Here is an 18,944-nt window from a genome sequence, read left to right as displayed (position 1 = left end):
TTGGGTGTCAAGCTTTAACCATTATCTCCACTGGTAAACCATGTAAACCAGCCCTCAGCCACATGTAGAGTCTTACTCACATACCTCATCCATTCTTTAGTAGAAGCCAACAGCTTTTGATATTTCTGGACACAATCCTCTCTGACTAACATCTGCACCTTCTTTGTATGCATTCCCATTTTGATCCTGGAACATTAAAGAAATACCACGAATGCAAGATGTCCTTATGTTGGGCAATATAAACACCGGGGAAATTCCAAGGTCCAGAATTCAGGAACATGTTAAAATATATGCAAAAGGCTTTCCAATGAGAATGCGCTAATTTATAAAGGCATTATAGAGTAGTGCTTTGCAGATTTAAACACTTTTGCAAATCCAACTCACTTCATTTAGATTTTCAGATACCCACCATGCTGGCAGATGAAACAACAATGGCAAATCTTTGATAAATTACTGGCTAGGTACCATATAGAACATTGCGTTTAATTCTGGGCTCCACACTTTCAGAAAGATGTCAAAATCTTGGAGGAGATTTGCTGAAATGGTATGAGCAATGGGGGATTCAGTGAATGTGGAGAGATAGAAGCTGGGATTATTCTGCATAAGAGGGGTTCAGCAGGGTTTTAACAGAGATGTTAAAAATTAAGAAGGGTTTTGATTGTTTGTCCTGATCCACTTGATTTCCACTGGCACAAGGAAGGCTCAGATTTCAGGTTTCAGAAAACCTCCACCAGGTGAGAAATTAGAAATGTTTTTTTAAAATATACAAACGCAACAAATTGCAATCTGAATATTCTGTCTGAAATGGTATTAAACTGAGATTTCATTTACAACTTCCAAAAGAGAATTAGATAATTATTTGGAATGGGAAATATTGCAGCACAATGTTGAGGGTCAGTGGTGTGTGGTCTTTTATAGAGGCATAGATAAAATTGCTGAATGGCATTCTGTTATATTGTACTTTATATGAAATGTGCCATACTGCTAGAATTGGTCACGTGACTAAGGAGTCAAGTGGCTTCTGCAATAGGCAGGAGATTAAATTTATACAATACTTCACTGTATTAACACCTTATGGAGGTATTTTCACAGTAAATTTGCTCACACCCCAAATCTCACGACCAGCAATGGATTTGTGGATGAAATCCATCTGTTTTTGAGCAATTGGTTGATAGTTGCTTGGTAGAACAGAATGTGAACATTGCTGAAAACAAGGTGCATTTTGTTCAAGCTTTTCGACTTGTGCTCCATCAGGACATTTTGCAAGAACATCAACTTAATCAAAAACCTAACATTTGTACTGGAACAGAGGACAGGGCTAACTGGTTGGAAGTGGACTCTGGTTTGTAGAATTACTGCCATGTGGAATCACCAATTAATGATGACTAACAGTTAACAGCCAGGCTTTGTTTAAATTTTAAATCAGGCAGATTGACTCTGATTGGTCAAAGCATTGCCCTGAAAAATAAATCAGCAAATGGCTGTGTGGAGTTGTAACAGTTACACTGTGTGTTCAGGATCCTTCCACTTGACAGGATCAGGACCCCATATTCAATGTATCTGGCTTCCAATGTGAGTCTGACTGACAGGATTATTCAGCAACTTCTGTCCAATTGCAGAACTACATTTAATGTTGATTGAGGGGAAACACAGTCATTTTAATTATTCCATGAGATTTTTGATATATAACTGAACCACAAAATAACCTCTGTTCAGCATGGTGCCTCTGGCAATGCAGCATTCCAAGACAATGTGCTCAATTTCCATTGTGGGACTTGTACTCACAATCTTCAGAGTCAGAGGCAGGATTGCTATCCATTGAGTCAAACTGACATTTTTTAACTGAAGCGAGACAAGTTATAAAAACAACTTACTTCTCAAATTTATGGATTTGCTCATCATTGTATTGAAGTTCTGAAAAAGAACAAGTATTGGATGGTGAGGATCACTGTGATTTTCAGTGCTTAATGCAAGCAAAGTCTGTATCTAATATGTAGGTATCTTTTAACTGGGCACCCGCTGGAACTATTCACTGATTTCCAGTTGAATGTGGGCACGTGTCAAGGCATTGAGTGAAAGCCAAGTTTGGGTTTGGCCTCATGCCCTTCTCTCTTCACTGCACCCCTGCTCCGTGCTGTCAAATATCCATCAGCATGTCTTCCAAGTGCAGCCTGGCCAATGGGAAGAGCAGCCAGTCATTGTGGAAGCATACTCCAGAATGAGCTATAAGGGTGGATGTGGGGATCGGGGTGGGGTTCAGTGAGTACTGCAGATACTAGAGTAAGATTCCACAAACAGCAATGGAATAAAAATATTGAGCTAGTTTGCCTTTGGTGACGTTCAGTGAAGGATAAATGTTTACAAGGACTCTTAGTGAACTCCTCTACTTTATGAGGCACACAGGCACTCTTAAGTCAATTCAACAAGGTAAAGGCCTTAACGTTACATCTGAAAGTTGACACTGGTGTGTATGCAGTGCTCTCTCAATGCTGCCACCTGGGATTTATGCTAAATCTGTGCAGTGGGACAGCCTCACAACCTCCTGCATCAGAGGAGAGAGTGAGCAGATACTGACTGCTTCATGTTCAGTGACTGCCTCTGAACCCCATTTGAGACTGTGACATGTCTCCACTGTTAGGAATACAAACTAGTAATTAATTGGCTCCTTACTCATCTTCACTCGGTCCTTTCTGAGCTGATGGTGAATAGAAGAAACTTTATTCAGTAAAACTTCCACTTTTCCAACTCTACAAAATAATTGGATGACAGAAACATTAATCATTCTTCATTTTCAACTGTTGTTACCATCTTTAATTCTCACCTCTGTTTAATTTCATGGGTTTGTCAGAATCTGACTCATTCTCTGTGAGTCTGTTTAGATAGAATTATTTAAGCACCATAGCCAATGTGACCATGTCTTCAACCTCCATCAACACAGGGACACAGCTTCACATAGAGTGAAAAACAAGCACATGAAGAACTTGCCCCTTTTGTGAGATCAAACTGCCCCAGAACACCTTCCTGCCGGTGTAGCAGTTCTGAAGCATAGGTCACTGTTAAATGTAGCAAATGCAGCTGCCAATTTTTAACTTTTTAAATTCACGTGTGGGACCTGGGTGTCATTGTCTGGTGCAGCATTTATTTCCGGTCTCTGGTTGTCCTTTTGAAATGGCAGCAAGATCACATGAAACAGCAACGTGAGAATGGTCTATCTGTCTGAACCAAATTGATTGAGGCTTCAGTATTGGCGGGACATCAGGGATAACATCCCAGAATACTGCTTTGAGATCTTTCACATCTACCTGTAAGGACTGGCAGGACCTCTGTTTAATATCCTATCTAAAAGATATCACTTTGACAGTGCAGCACTCCCTCAGTACTGCTGCAGGTGTATTGGTGCGGTTTACATGTTTCAGACCTTTTGGTTCCAAGGCAGCCACTATCAGGAACGGAAAATCGGGCTGATTCTTCTCTTCCCTAATCCTCGGGCACTGAAAGCAGTTGTAGCATGAATTCCTGCTCAGCATAACCCAACCAGTTACAGAAGTGTGAATTTTGGTTTGTGCTTTTAAAGGCACTTAAAGAAAGAGAGATGTTCTGTTTAAAACTGAATGAAGTCACAATGTGTCAGTCATGTTGTTAAGAAATTCACTTTAATCTACAGTTGGGAGTTTCTTGGTTGTCAGATAATTACTGATTGAGAGAACTTTGTGGGTAATTTCAAGTAAGGACAATACCAACTTTGTCTATCCTTCTGGTACAGTTAATGTCAATCAGAGGAAGTAAGGTGAATTCAGGAGTGCCATATGTTGTACAGTATATCCAATGTTACCGATCTGGGATTGATATAGGGTTACTGGGATACAGCAGGGCAGTGGGTTTACTTTGGGATTGGTGGAGGACAATGGTGGAGACCTGAATGGATGTAGGAATGATTCAGGGTGGTCAGCAGGGAGCAGGATTAGTTTGGGATTGATACTGGGCTACAGAAAGATCACAAGAAAATTGCATTAGGACTTACAAACATGAGAAGGAGGAACAGTAGACCATTCAGCCCATCCGATCTGCTACATCATTCAATCCAATGCTGGCTGATCTTGGACTTCAACTTCACTTTCCCACCCACTCCCCATATTCCTCAATTTCCTGAAAACCAAAGATTTATCCATCTTCCTATTAAATATATTCAATGATAACACATCCCCAGCTCTCTGGATTAGAAAATTCAAAATGTTAACAACCTTTTCAAAAGTTCTGTTCGCTTCAGTCCTAAATGATCTGCCCCTGAACTTGGAAAGTGCCCCATTTCCAGATAACCCAATAGTCTAGTGTCGACCCTGTCAAGCCCCTTCAGAATCTTGGATATTTCAAAGATTCCAATAAATCCCAGAGAATACAGACCCAATTAATTAACCCTTCGTTATCGAGCAATCATCTTATCCCAGACACCTACTTAGTGAACCTTTGCTGTTGTGCCTCTAATGCAAGCCTTAGATATGGAGATCAAAACCGCACACACTGTCCCACGTGAAGTCTCTCCAGAGCCCACGTACAATGCTCAAGAGTTCTTTATTCCTGCACCCCAATCCTGCCAATAAAGGCTGATATGGCATTGACCTTCGTTGTTACTTTCATGCTAATATTCTTTTCCTTTTACCTGGACATGAATATTTCCAATTTTTACACCTTTCAAAACAATGCTATTTCATTCTTACAGCCAAAAAGAAAGAGCTCCCACATTTCTCACTGTTCCATCTGTTCCATGGTCAGAGTGATTTATTGAGTTTGACGTAGGGCGATGGGAAGAGCAAGGGATTGGAATTAGTTTAGGAGTCTAGCAAAGGGCCAGCAGAAAGAGGGTGGGCCAAATGACCTCCATCAGTGCCATAATCCTCATTGAGTCCAGCGTCTGAAGTAAACCGTGCTCACGTGCTGTCTGCATGATGTAAGTCTCGGTACTGGCACCATTCAGTTGTGATCTGCTCCAATTGCTTCTGAATGCTTTGAACATTATGGGAGCCGGTAACAATAAATTCCTGAGCCTGCAACACAAAATGATTTAACTTACACTTTTTATATTGTGTATTGGCCCAGTCACCCAGCATAACTGCAGTGTGAGTTAGAATCAAGCTCTCTCTACACTGTCCCCAATAAACACTCCCAGGTCAGGGACAGTGTGGGGTTAAATTCAGAGTAAAGCTGACTCTACAAGTTCTCTGTCAAATGTTCCTTGGACAGGAACAGTAGAGCCCTCCAGCATATGAACATTTGCACTTTTGCTTCCAAATATATTCCAGATAATGACATGGTTTCTCTTTATGTAACTGATCAGTGTCTGTGAAGAATTGATTTCTCTAATAAAAGCATTATCCCTATTCACCTCCTTCGTTTCAGCTTTTCTGATCATCATTGAAAGATTAATTAAGGTATTTATATTCACAATCTATTAATATTTAACATCCATCAACAAGATTCCACATACTTTTCCTAGATACAGGAACAGAATGAGGCCTTTCGGCCCACTGAACCTGTTCCATCTTTCAACAACATCACAATTGATTTGTATGTTAACTCCATCTCCCTGCTGATATCCCTAAATGTAAACTGTCTTGGCTGACCTCAAGTTAAAATAAATCAATTGATTCTGCGCAGGATGAGATGGTATGGAGAAGGTGGAGGCAAGGTGGATGGCCATGGGGAGAGTTCTGTTGTTCCATTACCCTTCCTGTGAAGAAGGGACATCTGACTTCAGTTTAAATGGCAGAACGTCAGGGTCTGGATAGACCTTGCTGTAACTGAGCAAGGAAGTGATTGAGAATATTTTTCCCGATAACCTGGCACCAGTCAGAGCTCAAAGAGAATGAGTGCGGGGCTCTAAGAGTCAGAAACCAAAATGATCAAATAACTTACTGACTGCAGCTTAACATGAAGAACTCCCATTTCCGTCAGATCCTGAGTCAGTGGCCCATATCTGTAAGGGAAAGTTCATCAATCAGCTTTATGATGGGGGATTTCAAGACGGCGGTGGGGGGGGGGGATATTTTTAAGGTGAGAGGAGGGAGATTTTAAAAAGACATAAGGGGTAAATGGTTTACATGGAGGGTGGTTCGTGTGTGGAATGAACTTCCTGAGGAAGTGGTGGATGTGGATACAATTACAACGTTGAAAAGACATTTGGATAGGTACATGAATAAGGAAGATTTGGAGGGATATGGGCCAGGAGCAGGTAGGTGGAATTATTTTGGTTTGGGATTATGTATGGTGCGGGCTGGTTTTACTGAAGGGTCTGTTTCTGTGTTAATGACTCTATGACTCTGTAATCGGCCTGTGATCAGTTAAGATTACAATCCCCTTTCAGTCAGTTAATCGAGTCAGCTCAAGCCCAGAGAGGTTTGAGTTCAGAACACAGACTATCACATGCTGCACTGTCAGAGGGTCAGTACTGAGGGAGTGCTGCACTGTCAGAGGGTCAGTAATGAGGAAGTGCCGCACTGTCAGAGGGTCAGTACTGAGGGAGTGCTGCACTGTCAGAGGGTCAGTACTGAGGGAGTGCTGCACTGTCAGAGGGTCAGTACTGAGGGAGTGCCGCACTGTCAGAGGGTCAGTACTGAGGGAGTGCCGCACTGTCAGATGGTCAGTGCTGAGGGGGTGCTGCATTGTCAGAGGGTCAGTACTGAGGGAATGCCGCACTGTCGGAGGGTCAGTAATGAGGAAGTGCCGCACTGTCAGAGGGTCGGTACTGAGGGAGTGCTGCACTGTCAGAGGGTCAGTACTGAGGGAGTGCTGCACTGTTGGAGGGTCAGTACTGTGGGAGGGCCGCACTGTCAGAGGGTCAGTGCTGAGGTCCAGAGTCCACAATAAAGCATTTGAACAGTTTGCCAAAAAGAAATCTGGAACTTGATCTATACTAGCCTTTTACTATCCAGTAATTGTGTGATATTCCTGATTAGGAATGATAGTCTCAGGGAGTACTCACAGTTTGTGAACTTGCACCATGGTGTTCTGACAGAAACTTAGCTTCAGATTCAACATTGTCAATTGCTGATGGATTGTCCCACATTCTTTCTTCAAAATTGCACTGGAACAGAAAATGCAATATTTACAAAGTCGATCGGATCATTCATCAAACGCACTCATTGATTATTGAACCCAAAGCATTGTCTCCCATCTCCAGTCAGTAAATCCATGATCTGCCAATCATCCCTTTGTGGGATTAAAACTTCAATTACCCAATTCTTAATGAGACAAGTTCACAATGTTTAAACCAGAGTTATCGCTCGGAACAAGAGTGACACTTCGTCAAGGCAAGAACCTGCATAAGGAGACTTTTAATGCAGGAAGGATGTTCTGCTGCAGTTTCAGTTGGGACCCACTCTCCCAAACATACCTCCTATCGTAGGCTCAGAGGGAATGACCGATTATTTACTGTTTGACCACAGTATGACACCCATCCCATGGAGCAGAACCTTGAGCATAGAGACACTGTTACTGCACCATGACCTCTCTTCCAAACAGCTTGGGACACAAACCACCCAGTTATGAACCTCAGGATGGTCACAGCTGAGGAAGGCCTTTCAATCCATCTTAAATTATCCATTCAGAGTTCCTTCATTATAATAATGTCACTGTCATGCCTTGGTGCTCATTGTACTGGTAACTGTACTGTACTGTTTGAACCAGGGCTCACTGATCTGATTGCTTTAAAGCAATACTGCACGGTAAGCTTTCCCGTACACAGGTCTCCAAAGCCTTCTTTCTTGGCTTAAGACCCAAAGTTCCTTGAGACTTTTGTCAGATCTTGACACTGGGATATATCTCCTTGCTCCCATCCTGTTTCCATGGATCAAATGTGGCCCCTGTTCTTGGCAACCAGAACAGCATTGAACATTCAGGATATTGTCTATCTAGAACAGGGGACAGTTCAATCAAAATTAATTTGACGAGTATGTGAGAATTTAATGTGCAACAGCATACTATCTAAACATAACCATGGTCAAACTTTACCCTCTCACCAAAGAAGAAGAACAAAGAATAATACAGCACAGGAACAGGCCCTTCGGCCCTCCAAGCCTGTGCTGCCACATTTGACCCTTCCATATTAAAACGGTCTTCATTTACAGGATCCATATCCCTCTATTTCCTTCCTATTCCTGTACTCATCCAGCTGCTTCTTGAATGCTTTTGTGTCTGCTTCCCCCACCTCCTCTGGCAGCATGTTCCAGACACTCACCATCCTTTGTGTGAACAACTTGCCTCGCACATCTCTTTTAAACATCCCCTCTCGCAACTTGAACCTGTGTCCCCTAGGAATTGACCCTTCCACCCTGGGAAAAAGCCTCATACTGCCCACTCTATGCATGCCATTCACAATCCTATAAACGTCTATCAGGTCGCCCCTCAACCTCCTGCGTTCCAGTGAAACCAAACCCAGTCTATCAAACCTTTCTTCATCGCTAAAATCCCCCAGACCAGGCAACATCCTGGTAAACCTTTTCTGTACCCTCTCCAAAGCATCCACACCCTTCTGGTAGCGTGGTGACCAGAACTGTACACAATATTCCAAGTGTGGCCTAACTAAAGTTCTGTAAAGCTGCAGCATAACTTGTCTATCCTTATACACAATGCCTCTTTCAATGAAGTTAAAAATCACACAACACCAGGTTATAGTCCAACAGGTTTATTTGGAAGTACTAGCTTTCGAAGCATTGCTCCTTCATCGGGAGGATTTAAACTAGTAAGATGGGGGGGGGGGGGGGGGACCCAGGGAGATAGTGAGGAAAGAGATTGATCTGAGATGGGTACAGCTGAGAACAGAAGTGAGTCAAACAGTCAGGGCAGGCAGGGACAAGGTAGGACTAATAAATTAAACTGCATTTATTTCAATGCAAGGGGCCTAACAGGGAAGGCAGATGAACTCAGGGCATGGTTCGGAACATGGGACTGGAATATCATAGCAATTACAGAAACATGGCTCAGGGATGGGCAGGACTGGCAGCTTAATGTTCCAGGATACAAATGCTACAGGAAGGATAGTAAGGGAGGCAAGAGAGGAGGGTGAGTGGCATTTTTAATAAGGGATAGCATTACAGCTGTGCTGAGGGAGGATATTCCCAAAAATACATCCAGGGAAGTTATTTGGGTGGAACTGAGAAATAAGAAAGGGAAATTGAGAAACAAACTTGTAAGGAGATCTCAGCTATCTGTAAGAATAATACAGTAGTTATGGTAGGTGATTTTAACTTTCCAAACATCGACTGGGACTGCCATAGTGTTAAAGGTTTAGATGGAGAGGAATTTCTTAAGTCTCTACAAGACAATTTTCTGATTCAGTATGTGGATGTACCTACTAGAGAAGGTGCAAAGCTTGACCTACTCTTGGGAAATAAGGCAGGGCAGGTGATTGAGGTGTCAGTGGGGGAGCACTTTGGGGCCAGCGACCATAATTCTATTTGTTTTAAAAGGATAGACCAGATTGAAAATTTGAAGTTCTAAATTGGAGAAAGGCCAATTTTGACGGTATTAGGCAAGAACTTTTGAAAGCTGGTTGGAGGCAGATGTTCGCAGGTAAAGGGACGGCTGGAAAATGGGAAGCCTTCAGAAATGAGATAACAAGAATCCAGAGAAAGTATATTCCTGTCAGGGTGAAAGGGAAGGTTGGTAGGTATAGGGAATGCTGGATGACTCAAGAAATTGAGGGTTTGGTTAAGAAAAAGAAGGAAGCATATGTCAGGTATAGACAGGATAGATCGAGTGAATCCTTAGAAGAGTATAAAGGAAGTAGGAGTATACTTAAGAGGGAAATCAGGAGGGCAAAACGGGAACATGAGATAGCTTTGGCAAATAGAATTAAGGAGAATCCAAAGGGTTTTTACAAATATATTAAGGACAAAAGGGTAACTCAGGAGAGAATAGGGCCCCTCAAAGATCAGCAAGTCTGCCTTTGTGTGGAGCCACAGAAAATGAGAGAGATAATAAATTTACTGTGGAAAAGGATATGGAAGATATGGACGGTAGAGAAATAGATGGTGAATCTTGCAAGATATCCAGATTACAGAGGAGGAAGTGCTGGATGTCTTGAAACGGTTAAAGGTGATAAATCCCCAGGACCTGATCAGGTGTATCCAAAAACTCTGTGAGAAGCTAGGGAAGTGATTGCTGGGCCTCTTGCTGAGATATTTGTATCATCGATAGTCACAGGTGAGATGCCGGAAGACTGGAGGTTGGCAAACATAGTGCCACTGTTGAAGAAGGGCAGTAAAGACAAGCCAGGGAACTATAGACCGGTGAGCCTGACCTCGGTGGTGGGCAAGTTGTTGGAGGGAATCCTGAGGGACAGGATGTACATGTATTTGGAAAGGCAAGGACTGATTAGGGATACTCAACATGACTTTGTGCTTGGGAAATCAGGTCTCACAAACTTGACTGAGCTTTTTGAAGAAGTAACAAAGAGGATTGACGAGGGCAGAGCAGTCGATGTGATCTATGTGGACTTCAGTAAGGCGTTCAACAAGATTCCCCATGGGAGACTGATTAGCAAGGTTAGGTCTCATGGAATACAAGAAAAACTAGCCATTTGGATACAGAACTGGCTCAAAGGTAGAAGACAGAGGGTGGTGGTTGAGGGTTTTTTTCAGACTGGAGGCCTGTGACCAGTGGAGTGCCACAAGGATCGGTGCTGGGTCCTCTACTTTTTGTCATTTATATAAATGATTTGGATGTGACCATAAGAGATACAGTTAGTAAGTTTGCAGATGACACCAAAATTGGAGGTGTAGTGGACAGAGAAGAGGGTTACCTCAGATTACAACAGGATCTGGACCAGATGGGCCAATGGGCTGAGAAGTGGCAAATGGAGTTTAATTTGGATAAATGCGAGGTGCTGCATTTTGGGAAAGTAAATCTTAGCAGGACTTATACACTTAATGGTAAGGTCCTAGGGAGTGTTGCTGAACAAAGAGACCTTGGAGTGCAGGTTCATAGTTCCTTGAAAGTGGATAGGAACTAGGATAGTGAAGAAAGCGTTTGGTATGCTTTCCTTTATTGGTCAGAGTATTGAATACAGGAGTTGGGAGGTCATGTTGCGGTGTACAGGACATTGGTTAGGCCACAGTTGGGAATATTGTGTGCAATTCTGGTCTCCTTCCTATCGGAAAGATGTTGTGAAACTTGAAAGGATTCAGAAAAGATTTACAAGGATGTTGCCAGGGTTGGAGGATTTGAGCTACAAGGAGAGGCTGAACAGGCTGGGGCTGTTTTCCCTGGAGCACGGAGGCTGAGGGGTAACCTTATAGAGGTTTACAAAGTTATGTGGGGCATGGATAGGATAAATAGACAAAGTCTTTTCCCTGTGGTCGGGGAGTCCAGAACTAGACAGCGTAGGTTTAGGGTGAGAGGGGAAAGATATAAAAGAGACCTAAGGGGCAACCTTTTCACACAGAGGATGGTACGTGTATGGAATGAGCTGCCAGAGGATGCGGTGGAGGCTGGTACAATTGCAACATTTAAGAGTCATTTGGATGGGTATATGAATAGGAAGGGTTTGGAGGGATATGGGCTGGGTGCTGGCAGGTGGGACTAGATTGGGTTTGGATATCTGGTCAGTATGGACGGGTTGGACCAAAGCGTCTGTTTCCGTGCTGTACATCTCTATGACTCTATGTAGTTGTGAGTATAAGATCGTAGGACACAGAATTTATAACGAAAGCTTACAGTGTGATGTAACTGAAATTATATATTGAAAAAGACCTGGATTGTTTGTTAAGTCTCTCATCTTTTAGAATGGGCCTTTTGGTTTCAGTTCTTTCATATATAAATCCCAGAACTTTCTTAAAGTTACATTCTCAAGTGAACTTTAACAACAGGTGCCATGTTTGCCCAAATAATGCATTGAAGGTGTGCGGTGCCCCGTGTGAGGCTGGCTGTGCCCCAATGTTCAGACTGATTCTAATCTAAAAGAGGGATTTACAGAATCTTACATGGATTCATACAGTTTTTGAGCAAAATAAAATGTAATTCTGCAAGTACAAATTCACCCCACAAACGTATGTGTGTGTGTGCATGTGTGGGAGGATATGAATGTCTGTGTGTGTGTGTGCGTGTGCGTGTGTGTGTTGCACTGGGGTCACCTGTAGTGTGACACCCACTTCTAAATCATGCCCCTTCCAATGAAGACAAACATGTGATGCGAGGAACAGGGAGCGGGCGCAGCTTAACACGTGGCTGCGCAGCTGGTGTAGGAGGGAGGGCTTCAGATATGTAGATAATTGGGATGCCTTCTGGGGAAGGTGGGACCTGTACAAGAAGGACGGGTTGCATCTGAACTGGAAGGGGACCAATGTCCTGGGTGGAAGGTTTGCTCGAGTAGTTCGAGAGGGTTTAAACTAGTATGGCAGGGGGGTGGGAACCTGAGCTGTATACCGGAGGTGAGAGTTGATGCAGATAAGGCAATAGCAAGAGGTAGACCAGCTAGTGGGAAGGAATTTCCTGGGAAGGAACCAAGGGATCAGTTAAAGTGTTTTTGCTTTAACGCAAGGAGTATCAGGAATAAAAGTGATGAACTTAGAGCATGGATCAGTATCTGGTGCTATGATGTTGTGGCCATAACACAGAGACATGGGTTTCTCAGGGGCAGGAATGGTTGCTGGATGTTCCAGGGTTTAGAGCATTTAAAAAGAATAGGGAGGGGGGGGGATAAAGAGGAGGGGGTGTAGCACTACTAATCAGAGAGGGTATCACAGCTACAGAAGCTTCCATTGTCGAGGAAGATCTGCCTACCGAGTCAGTATGGGTGGAAATTAGGAACAGCAAGGGAGCAGTCACCTCGTTAGGGGTTTACTACAGGCCCCCCAATAGCAGCAGGGAGATGGAAGAAAGCATAGGTCAGCAGATTTTGGAAAAGTGCGGACGTAGTAGGGTTGTTGTAATGAGTGACTTTAACTTTCCCAATATTGATTGGAATCTCCTTCGAGTAGAAGATTTGAATGGAGCTGTTTTTGTAAGGTGTGTTCAAGAGGGTTTCCTAACTCAGTACATTGACAGGCCGACGAGGGGAGAGGCCATTCTAGACTTGGTGCTCGGAAACGAGCCGGGGCAGATATCAGATCTTGTGGTGGGAGAGCATTTTGGTGATAGTGACCACAACTGCCTCACATTCTACATAGCTATGGAGAAGGAGAGGATTAGGCAGAATGGGAGGATATTTAATTGGGGAAGAGGAAACTATGATGTGATTAGACCTGAGTTAGGAAGCATGGACTGGGAGCAATTGTTCCATGGTAAAGGCACTATAGATATGTGGAGACTGTTTAAGGAACAGTTGTTGCGAGTGATGAATAAATATGTCCCTCTGAGACAGGCAAGAAGTGGTAAGATAAAGGAACCTTGGATGACGAGAGCGGTGGAGCTTCTCGTCAAAAGGAAGAAGGTAGCTTACATAAGGTGGAGGAAGCTAGGATCAAGCTCAGCTCTAGAGAACTACAGGCAGGCGAGGAAGGAGCTCAAAAATGGTCTGAGGAGAGCCAGGAGGGGGCACGAGAAAGGCTTGGCAGAACGGATTAGGGAAAACACAAAGGCAGTTTACACTTATGTGAGGAATAAGAAAATGGTCAAAGAAAGAGTAGGGCCGATCAGGGATAGCATAGGGAACTTGTGTGTGGAGTCTGAGGAGGCAGGGGAAGCCCTAAATGAGTTTTTTGCTTCTGTCTTTATGAAAGAAACAAACTTTGTAGTGAATGAAAGCTTTGAAGAGCAGGTGTGTATGCTGAAATGGATAGAGATAGAGGAAGCTGATGTGCTGAAAATTTTGTCAAACATTAAGATTGACAAGTCGCCAGGCCCGGACCAGATTTGTCCTCGGCTGCTTTGGGAAACGAGAAATGCGAATGCTTTGCCACTTGCGAAGATCTTTTCATCCTCACTCTCCACTGGAGTCGTACCTGAGGATTGGAGAGAGGCAAATGTAATTCCTCTCTTCAAGAAAGGAAATAGGGAAATCCCCGGCAATTACAGACCAGTAAGTCTCACGGCTGTCGTCTGCAAGGTGTTAGAAAGGATTCTGAGGGATAGGATTTATGACCATCTGGACGAGTATGGCTTGATTAAATGCAGTCAACACAGTATTGTGAGGGGCAGGTCATGCCTCACAAACCTTATCGACTTCTTTGAGGATGTGACTAGAAATGTTGATGAGGGTCGAACTGTGGATGTGGTGTATATGGACTTCAGCAAAGCATTTGATAAGGTTCCCGATGGTAGGCTCATTCAGAAGGTCAGGAGGAACGGGATTCAGGGGAACGTAGCTGTCTGGATACAGAATTGGCTGGCCAACAGAAGACAGTGAGTGGTAGTAGAAGGAAAATATTCTGCCTGGAAGTCAGTGGTGAGTGGTGTTCCACAGGGCTCTGTCCTTGGGCTGTACTGTTTGTAATTTTTATTAATGACTTGGATGAGGGGATTGAAGGATGGGTCAGCAAGTTTGCAGATGACACAAAGGTTGGAGGTGTCATTGACAGTATAGAGGGCTGTTGTAGGCTGCAGCGGGACATTGACAGGATAAAGAAATGGGCTGAGAGGCGGCAGATGGAGTTCAACCTGGATAAATGCGAGGTGATGCATTTTGGAAGGTCGAATTTGAAAGCTGAGTACAGGATTAAGGATAGGATTCTTGGCAGTGTGGAGGAACAGAGGGATCTTGGTGTGCAGGTACATAGATCCCTTAAAATGGCCACCCAAGTGGACAGGGTTGTTAAGAAAGCATATGGTGTTTTGGCTTTCATTAACAGAGGGATTGAGTTTAAGAGTCGTGAGATCTTGTTGCATCTCTATAAAACTTTGGTTAGACCGCACTTGGAATATTGCGTCCAGTTCTGGTCGCCCTATTATAGGAAAGATGTGGATGCTTTGGAGAGGGTTCAGAGGAGGTTTACCAGGATGCTGCCTGGACTGGAGGGCTTATCTTATGAAGAGAGGTTGACTGAGCTCGGACTTTTTTCATTGGAGAAAAGGAGGAGGAGAGGGGACCTAATTGAGGTATACAAGATAATGAGAGGCAAAGATAGAGTCAATAGCCAGAGACTATTTCCCAAGGCAGAAATGCCTAACACGAGGGGTCATAGTTTTAAGCTGGTTGGAGGAAAGTATAGAGGGGATGTCAGAGGCGAGTTCTTTACACAGAGAGTTGAGAGAGCATGGAATGCGTTGCCAGCAGCAGTTGTGGAAGCAAGGTCATTGGGGACATTTAAGAGACTGCTGGACATGTATGTGGTCACAGAAATTTGAGGGTGCATACATGAGGATCAATGGTCGGCATAACATCGTGGGCTGAAGGGCCTGTTCTGTGCTGTACTGTTCTATGTTCTATGCCATAGGCCTCTTTTACTCTCTTATCTACCTGCGTTGCCACCTTCAGTGATCTGTGAACCTGCACACCCAGACCCCTCTGCATATCAATACTCCGAAGGGTTCTGCCATTCACTGTATGATTTCCACCTGTACTTGACCTTCCAAAATGCATCATCTCACATTTATCCGAATTAAACTCCATCTACTATTTTTCTGCCCCTTGCTTCCAACTGATCTACATCTTACTGTATCCTCTGACAGTCTTCCACACGATCCACAACTCCACAAATCCTGGTATCATTTGCAAACTTACTAATTAGACCAGTTACATTTTCCTCTGAATCATTTATGTAGAGCATGAACAGCAGAGACCCCAGCACTGATCCCTGTGGAACATCACTAGTCACAGCCCTCCATTCCGAAAAGCATCCTTCCACCGCTACCCTCCGTCTACTGTGACTAAGCCAGTTCTGTATCCATCTTTCCAGCTCAGCCTTATACCATCTGACTTCACCTTTTGTACCAGTCTGCCATGAGGGAATTGTCAAAGGCTTTAATAAAGTGCATGTAAACAACATCAAACACACAAGAATTTTCCAAGTAGAGATTACTAGTTGATTTTCAATCTCTTTACATTTGGGGCATCGCCCCAATCACAGATCTGACCAAGTGCAGTGAACACAGCAAACTGAACATCAAACACAGACCTTCTTTGTCCTCCATTTTGATTTTTTAAGCTCCCCCCCACTCCAATTAAAAAAGTCCCAGTGTGGTGCTTTCCTGATGTTCAATTCAGGCAGGTTCTGAAATACACTCTACTATTAACACCTATTCTGGATTTATGCTTTGCCTTTTCTTGACCCTCTGTACGCACTCCCTTTGCCCTTGATCTATAATCTTCTGAATCCTTCAGTCTATTCTGAATCTTCCAGGATGTTCTAATTGTCCCTCCCCACCTTTATCAGCAGCATTATTTTTCCATCCCCAAGTGGTCAGTCATTAACTCTGCTTTTCTCTCTCCATATATGCTGCCAGACCTGTTGAGTTTCTCCAAAACCTGCTCGCTTTATCTTAGGTCTTCTCTGCACAAAGTGATTAATATAACAGAGCAGGCAATATAACAGAGTTCTTGGGGGAGCAACATTTATTATTAACGGCCACAAAACCAGTTGGAAGGACAATTCATCCTAATCAGTTCTGGCTGACCTCCCACATTCCACATTCCAGAAACCTAAGCTCATCTCTGTTGACCAGATTCCAACTCACTTCTAGACCTGTGGCCTACAGTGGCTCCTGGTTAAGCTAGACCTTAGTTTTCAACCTACCCTTTATTTTCAAATCTCTCCATGCAATCACCCCTCTCTGTTTTGTAATCCTCTCCAGCAAGATATCTGTGCTCTCGAATTCTGGACTCTTGAACATTCTATGATTTTAATCACTCCCAATGGCAGCAGTGTCTTCTGCTGTCTGGATGCTAAACTCCCTGAACTTTTATCTCACTCTAACATCTCCTTGTAGTTACCCAAACAAATCTCTCTTTTGCTAACTTGCCATTATGTTCCTTTAAGTAGCTTGGCATTGGATCTTGTTAGATACACTGTCCCCATCAAACACTCCTGGAACAGGTTAGACACTGAGTAAAACTCCCTTTACGCAGTAGGAGAAAATGAGGACTGCAGATGCTGGAGATCAGAGCTGAAAAATGTGTTGCTGGAAAAGCGCAGCAGGTCAGGCAGCATCCAAGGATCAGGAGAATCGACGTTTCGGGCATAAGCCCTTCTTCAGGAAAGAGGAGGGTGTGCCAAGCAGGCTAAGATAAAAGGTAGGGAGGAGGGACTTGGGGGAGGAGCGTTGGGAATGCGATAGGTGGAAGGAGGTTAAGGTGAGGGTGATAGGCCGGAGAGGGGTTGGGGACGGAGAGGTCGGGAAGAAGATTGCAGGTCAAGAAGGTGGTGCTGAGTCCGAGGGTTGGGACTGAGATAAGGTGGGGGGAGGGGAAATGAGGAAGCTGGAGAAATCTGCATTCATCCCTTGTGGTTGGAGGGTTCCTCGGTGGAAGATGAGGCGCTCTTCCTCCAGGCGTCGTGTTGCTATGGTCTGGCGATGGAGGAGTCCAAGGACCTGCATGCCCTTGGCAGAGTGGGAGGGGGGGTTAAAGTGTTCAGCCACGGGGTGGTTGGGTTGGTTGGTCCGGGTGTCCCAGAGGTGTTCTCTGAAACGTTCCGCAAGTAGGCGGCCTGTCTCCCCAATATAGAGGAGGCCACATCGGGTGCAGCGGATGCAATAGATGATGTGTGTGGAGGTGCAGGTGAATTTGTGACGGATATGGAAGGACCCCTTGGGGCCTTGGAGGGAAGTGAGGGGGGAGGTGCGGGCGCAAGTTTTGCATTTCTTGCGGTTGCAGGGGAAGGTGCCGGGAGTGGAGGTTGGTTGGTGGGGGGTGTGGACCTGACGAGGGAGTCGCGGAGGGAGTGGTCTTTCCGGAATGCTGATAAGGGAGGGGAGGGAAATATATCCTTGGTGGTGGCGGAAATGACGAAGGATGATACGATGTATATGGAGGTTGGTGGGGTGGTAGGTGAGGACCAGTGGGGTTCTGTCCTGGTGGCGATTGGAGGGCGGAGGAGCGGGAAGTGGAAGAGATGCGGTGGAGGGCATTGTCAACCACGTCTGAAGGGAAGTTGCGGTCTTTGAAGAAGGAGGCCATCTGGGTTGTTCGGTATTGGAATTGGTCCTCCTGGGAGCAGATGCGGTGGAGGCGAAGGAATTGGGAATATGGGATGGCATTTTTACAGGGGGCAGGGTGGGAGGAGGTGTAATCTAGGTATCTGTGGGAGTCAGTCGGTTTATAGTAAATGTCCGTGTTGAGTCGGTCGCCCGAGATAGAAATGGAGGGGTCTCGGAAGGGGAGGGAGGAGACTGAGACGGTCCAGGTGAATTTGAGGTCGGGGTGGAAGGTAAAGCGGATGAACTGTTCAACCTCTTCTTTACGCAGTCCCATCAAACACTCCTAGGACAGGGACAGCACAGGGTTAGAGTTTTCTGGCATTGCATCTGGAATGATTTACTATGTTAAAGGTACTCAAACACAATCCACTCATCCTATGTTAATGGCACTTTTAATACAGTAAAAGATTCCAAAGTATCTCAGACACTGTAGAGTTGGAGAGTATGATGGTAGGAACATTAAATACCTCCTCAGGTTATGAAATCCATTCCCTGGCTGTGAGAGGGAAATAATTATGGTAATAATATCACAGCACTGTACAAAGTAAAGACAATGATAGAGCCAGCAGGGAGTGTAATTCAGTGAGAGGTGTTTCGCGCCTTCCCCAATTACTCACATCAACCAATAGGTCCCTCGCAGAATCAGGTCCTGACATTTCATCAAAGACTTTGTGATCCTCAGCAGCTGGTGAACAGCACTGGCCACCGTCTGAAATATAAAGCGCCCGAACACACACACACACACAGACACACACACAGACACACACACAGACACACACACACATACACACACACAGACACACACAGACACACAGACACATACACACACACAGACACACACACAGACACACACAGACACACACACAGACACACACACA

General features: G+C 44.4%; 1 protein-coding gene across 1 annotated transcript in view; it reads right to left on the bottom strand.

Moving 5' to 3' along the window:
- Positions 1-18,944, bottom strand: part of LOC122562920 (serine/threonine-protein kinase TBK1-like) — a 59,903-nt gene that overhangs the window by 8,146 nt on the left and 32,813 nt on the right. The window contains exons 11-17 of the mRNA XM_087973418.1: positions 18,684-18,775; positions 6,977-7,078; positions 5,911-5,971; positions 4,930-5,042; positions 2,671-2,747; positions 1,875-1,914; positions 85-186 (exon numbers count right to left, since the gene is read on the bottom strand). Coding sequence (XP_087829544.1) covers positions 85-186; positions 1,875-1,914; positions 2,671-2,747; positions 4,930-5,042; positions 5,911-5,971; positions 6,977-7,078; positions 18,684-18,775 — 587 coding nt within the window. The remainder of the gene's footprint in view (positions 1-84; positions 187-1,874; positions 1,915-2,670; positions 2,748-4,929; positions 5,043-5,910; positions 5,972-6,976; positions 7,079-18,683; positions 18,776-18,944) is intronic.

Source organism: Chiloscyllium plagiosum, unplaced genomic scaffold (assembly GCF_037043375.1).
Source record: "Chiloscyllium plagiosum isolate Xiang-an unplaced genomic scaffold, Cpla_swu_hap1 HiC_scaffold_26, whole genome shotgun sequence".
NCBI lineage: Eukaryota > Metazoa > Chordata > Chondrichthyes > Orectolobiformes > Hemiscylliidae > Chiloscyllium > Chiloscyllium plagiosum.
This window is presented reverse-complemented; position numbering and strand designations above follow the sequence as displayed.